Source organism: Passer montanus, unplaced genomic scaffold, assembly GCF_014805655.1.
Source record: "Passer montanus isolate IOZ18808 unplaced genomic scaffold, ASM1480565v1 scaffold48, whole genome shotgun sequence".
NCBI lineage: Eukaryota > Metazoa > Chordata > Aves > Passeriformes > Passeridae > Passer > Passer montanus.
Window position 1 is genome coordinate 2,580,150 of NW_024369707.1, and position 6,000 is coordinate 2,586,149.

General features: G+C 37.8%; 1 protein-coding gene across 4 annotated transcripts in view; it reads left to right on the plus strand.

Annotated features, from left to right (window-relative positions):
- SLC9A9 (solute carrier family 9 member A9) overlaps positions 1-5,735 on the plus strand; it is a 178,908-nt gene extending 173,173 nt beyond the window's left edge. For 2 of the 4 annotated variants that reach the window (XM_039722236.1, XM_039722232.1), the window contains 2 exons: positions 1,658-1,763; positions 2,267-5,735. In XM_039722236.1, coding sequence (XP_039578170.1) covers positions 1,658-1,763; positions 2,267-2,488 — 328 coding nt within the window. In that variant the 3' untranslated portion in view covers positions 2,489-5,735. Of the gene's footprint in view, positions 1-660; positions 1,637-1,657; positions 1,764-2,266 lie in introns of those variants that run through there. The other 2 variants (XM_039722233.1, XM_039722234.1) reach the window with 2 other exon arrangements.
- Positions 5,736-6,000: the final 265 nt, after the last annotated feature.

Sequence of the window (6,000 nt, forward strand, 5' to 3'; positions counted from 1 at the left end):
TGAAGTGCTGAAAACAGAGCAACTCTAATTAATGGCTTTCATACTTTGCTTTTTAATAATAGCTCTTAACAGCCTGGCAGTTTGGAGGTTTCAGATAAAATTTGGAATGGATCAGAAAAGATTGTTTGACTTGCTTTTACCCTAAAAGAAGTGAGACAAATCTAAAATTTCCCTACACAATTAGATCTCATGAGATCCTCACCTTGATCATGGTTCTGATGAGAATTTATGTTATGATCTCCCCATCTTTTCTGAAGTAGACTCAATTAATTTTTCACACAAACTTTGGGTGAAAAAAATCACCCAATCTTCTGACTTAACTTTTAAAAATAAATAGAAAGCAGCTTAACTTTTAAAAATAAATATAAAATATGCACATAAAAACACCACTATAGAACAATTTCCATGTCTGTAGCATATAGGAAACAGCAAATTATTTAGCCTTTCAATTTTTAACTGGGATCAGAAGCATATTTTACATCTCTTCAGGATAAAGAATTCGTGTTTTGTGTAAAGCAGTGAGACCATAAACAGTCAACAATGAAAGAAAAGGAGGCACTGGCGTGGGTAGGCCCAAGGCTCAGTGTTCCTTCCTCAGTATTTCTACAATATTGCTGCAGAACCTGAATCACTGTCACATTTGTTCCTTTCCTGTTTAAGGAGGCAGGGAGAAAGACTGGGGAAGATGGCACAATCAAGAAAGCAAGAGAAGGAGCAGGGGAGAGACAGTGGAACGACAAATCAATAAAGTAAATTTTCCCTAGCAGCAAAAATAGCTGACAGATCTGCTTCCCAAAGAACACTGAAAATTACTTTGTGAGTAAAAGTGGCAGAGAAGATAAGGCAACTTGAAGGACTCACGGGAGAGCTGCTATTGACAGACACGCAGATGATGTAATTGCTCAAGATGAGCAGGTCTTTCTTTTATCTCAATAAAGCACTTCTGGATAAAAAGATTGGAAAGGCAGGTATGAGACAATAGCATAAAGCCTGTTCCTAACTTGCATAATTTTATGTAGAGAAGAGTTGATGTATGAAGTGGAAAAGAAATGCATTGAATGTTGAAGATAAAGTATTACAGAGAACAACTTGCTTACACTCCCAGTGATAAAGGAATTTAATATTTGATGAAATATGCTGTATGTTGAAGAAATATATTGATTTTACAAAAGGCTAAAGAAATGTGTTTAAGAAAACATTTGCTACTGTTCTTATATAAATTAGCTGATAGAATGGCATCTTAAATTATCCTGTTTACTCTTCTGGGTCTTGCTCCAAGTGTGATTTCTTATGCAATTTGATCAGGAGACAATCTAGTATACACTTCCTGTGTTTCAGCTCCTGTTGCATTATGTATGCCAAGACATTCCCTTCAGCCATTCTCATACCCTTTGAAGACAGGTTTCCAGCATCAAATGGTTTGGGTTTTGGGGGAGTTTTCAGGTTGTTTTTTCCCTGTTACTGAAAAACGTTCAACAAAACTGATGACAGGTGAATATATGCAGTAATGGGGGAGGTGGGCAGGGATATAGTATTTTATACATTTCTATTTAGTAAGATTATTTTCTTGTGCTTTAAAATTAAATTTCTTAGTGTAATAGAGCAGCATGTTGCCAGCAGTATGTCTATTGCAAATATCCTTTAACAAACCTGACAGATATCTAAAGCCTCTCCTGACCCACACTGGGCCACCTCTCACATCAACGTTGCCTGAATGGTGCGACCCCGTTGCCAGGCTTCTGACCAGCCCCAGGGCATATGGGGTAAGTACCCAGCTTGGTTCATTGCCTTCAAGGTGTTAGTCAAAACCTGCCACTTCAGATTGAAAATTTCAGTACAGTCTCTTTATTAAAATACTTCACTTTTAAGCTTAAGAATTATACAATTTCTTCAGCTGTGAAGAAGACAACAAGGTACATTTTCATGGATGGCCACTAAATACTATGAGCTTCAAATGCGAGTGATATATTCTAAATAATTCATCCAGATGCTGAAATTATTGGCTACCCAACAGCAATATTTAAGCACTGAAATTATCTAAAACATCTGAAGGGTAGATTGTTTCTCAACACCGCTTGAGAGCAAAACATGGTAAGCAACTATTGGCTTTAATCAACAACATGGTAAATGAACACCTGAGAAAATAAGCAAGTAACAAAACAAAATGAAAATGAAATTGCATCGGGGTTCTTGTTCATTTAAGCTTTAACAAAAATCTCCCTCAAGACGCTCTCTTCCACAGATCTTTTTCTTTGTTTGAATACAGGACCAACTGAAGGACGGCGACTCAGTTTATATCATCAATAATGATGAATTGACCGAAAACTATGAATCGTCTGCTCACATAGCAGTGCCAGCACAGGACAGCACAGCCTCCACCCAGGCTACAGGCAAGGAAGATATTCAGGAAGGAGACCTAGGATTAGGAGGATACAAACTCCAGCTTCAACACACTGCAGGTCAACCCCAGAAGAATTCATTGGCATGAGCAGTGCAATGTTAATCACAAGAAAGGAGATGAAAACAAGGAAACAAAAGATGCTGTTATGTAAACAAGAGGTCAAAAAAAATGTACTAAGCACAAAAATCAAAGAAAATTTAGATTTCAGCAACTAAATGCCTGCTTCTTCCAGGAAAGGAATTTGCCATCATACCCATATATGTACAACCATATACAGGTTTTATGACTGTAGCAGTTTTTAGGATAAAGGCCTAGGGCAGTACCAGCCCACTGTAAATCCATTACAGTAATGTTTTGTCTCAGCACCTGGCTGTACTGTGCCACTCACATGTACACAGACCTTTGAATATTGCTGAGAGTCTTCACTAAGTTAAAATGGAGAGAAATCACTTCCTAACATTCATGCTCACATGATGACAGCTCTTTTCTACAGCTAGTCCTGACATGATCCACACATAACTACTCAGTAGCTATTACATTTATAGGAAAGAAGCAGAAGATTGCTCGTCCAAGCAGAGTGTGATCTAAAAATGCTAAAAACATGCTTTGCAGCATATCAGTCTTGATAGACCTCAGCCTCATGCCCACAGTATAGACTTGTCCTGACATCCAGCCAAATACTTGCTTTCTAATTCACCTTATAGCCTGGTCCACAGAGGGTTTCACTAGGCTGCCACAAACTGAACACTGATAGTAGGAGACATCAAGGTGTATGAAATCAGCAACAAACACTCCTCGTGGCAGCACTGAATGGGCACAACCACTGTTTAAAACCAGTAGTTACTCCAAAAGGCATTTGTCCTTACAGCTTGGCAACATGCAAAGCTTAAATAGGAAAAAAGCTTTTCTTGTTTTGAAAGATCATTCTAAACATATACTTTGATTTAAGAACTGAAATATTTCTCTTTTTTTACTGTTTAAGAAGGGTTGTTTCTAATCAAATATTTCTGTAAAACAATTATATCTTCAGACTGCCTGCTCCAAGGATAAATTTGTCTGTCTGTCTACTTAAGCTGGACACTCATTTCATACTAGAAATGAGGACTGTGGAGGTTAGATATGAAGGTGGGGGCAGAAAGCCACACACCAAGAGAGAGGTATCAAAGTGTTCATTGTTCTGCATAGACAGTAAATGGATAACCAGCTGCTCAGCCATACATACAGCTGGCTGTCAAATACTATGAAGCATTAGTACAGATAGTTTTGGCACACAGCAGAGCTAAGCAGCGCAAAACCAAGGACAGACCAGTTTTCTGTTGTAGAGCATGTGCCTTTCCTCACAGCAGAAGTTTCAACTAACTATGCATGATGATGTTCCTACTAAGAAAGTCAAAACATCAGGAGTTTCTAAGGAAGATCATCCTTAGTATAGAAAGATAAAGGGCAAGAAGAAATCTGTTATCTAGAAGAATAAAAATCAAGCTGTCTCTATTAATAGTCCTAAAGATGAATAGGTCCTAATTTCACCACAAATGAAACTTAAAATACAAATATAATCAAGTTTTAGTCACTCTTTTCCAGTGTAATTAATTTTTGGCTATATGTGACTCTAGAAGAACTATTTTAAGCACAAATTGGAAGACAAATAGAGTTGCATGTACTGTTACAAAAAATCAGAACCTTAAACTGGCATTTCATTTTTTCCTAAACTCTAATCAAGGATCTTCAAAGGGCCTTAATCCCCATGTGGTTTAAAACAAATAATATTCAGGCGTCACAAGTTCTTAGAACTATTGAATTTAACTCCATGGTTTGCTTTGTTTAGCTGCATGGGCTGGGAAAAGACGTGCAGCAGATTGCAAGAAGGGATGGAGAATGGGTACGGAGGGAAGGTTTTGTGACCAAGTACTGGGAGACAGCAGAGAACAGAGGAAGGAGAAGCCTGCAGACACTGGAGTGAGGTGAAAATGTGGCAACCCAGCAAGAAGCTCTTGGGGTAGGTGCTAACACCTCCCTGAGTTCAGCAGCCAGTTTCTGGTTTCAAAGGCTTACTAAATTTCTTGGGAAGCATGGATTCCAGTCCTTGGATTACACTGGAAATCCATAAAGTGCTGTAGCATAACAAAGATGCAAAGCTGTTTTTCACATCTGTGACATGAACTGGAAATGACAAGCTCTTCAATAGTTTTGCTCTTAGATTTTACTCTGAAATGCATCCTGCAGCATACTGTGCAGGGGCTTAGTGATTGATTGATTTATTGTGCCTATGTCCAGGTTTCTCACATTTGTACAATGATAAATGGAGAGCTCTGGGGTCTGAAATTCTCTGTTTATAAAAAAAGTCTGCAACAAATACTTTTCACACTGTTCTACCCTCATGCCTTAGAGGGCTACTTTACTTGGTGGAGAAAGTCATCCCTTATGACAGACAAGTCATACTTCACATCACACAGGTCAGATTTTTGTGCTAAGACTACCAAAGAGGCTGAATCAGTGGTCCCAGCAGGAAGGGTATTTATCATCTGGGATCATGCTCAGCAACAAAAGTATCATTGGCTTTTAGGAAAATTAGCAATATGAGCTGCAAGCAAACCTGAAGCTTCTGCTAAATGGCAATAAGAATCTCAGTTGTCCATTACACTCACCATTTCCCTATTTTAAGATACTCTTTTCATAAGACACAGCTCAAGAGAGTTACAACATTAGAATAAATTATATATTTGTATTCAATAAAAAATTACTGACAATAATTCTGCATGACTGTTTAAACAGAGTAAAGAATGTTAAGAGAGGTCTTTAATGTAATTTACAGTTTATACACTGGAGATTTAAACTACTCAATATCACACAGTGTTTGACTGAATGTGCAAGTCACTCATTATAAATCTGAAGCTATTCCTTCTACCTGACTTAATCTAATAAAACACTGCTTGGAAAATTAAATGTAATACATATTGTCAAAAATGTAGTGACTACATATTCAGAATGAAGGCCAAAATGTGAGGCAAGGTGGAAATCTGGAATACTGCTAAACATTTCAGGTTTCAAAAGTAATAACTAGCATTTTATACAGAACGATGAAGAGCATTTTGCTAAGTTTGAAAGCAGTGGACAAAATCCTGGCTACACAGCAGAGCCAGTCCAAAAAGACACTCTACTGAAAATATCAGATTACTATGATAACTTTCACAGAGAAGTGCAATATTTGGTAACCTCACTGAAAACAGGGGCCGTTGGAAGTGTACACTTATGTTGCTGTGTTAAAAGTTTAAACTTTTCAATAGTAACAACGTAAAGGCTATCTCCAAACTGATGAACCCTGTGTATAACTTCAGCCAGGAAATTAATTGCCTTGAAGCCATGAGAGCAGTTCACACCTTTTTTCACCTAGCAACTTATTCAAGTGCCTTGCTGAGCTTTCTTTCCTTTCTTCCTCTGTATTTTGCTATCAGCCATCAAGAAATGTGAGCCCTGTAACACCCGGAGTGCTGTGTACATTTGGGTACAACATAAATGCAGCGATATTCAGATCTTTAGAAGCATGTGAGCATTACACATGTGCTTTAGAAATTCTTTGTTTTCACGGAGATTGAGAATTC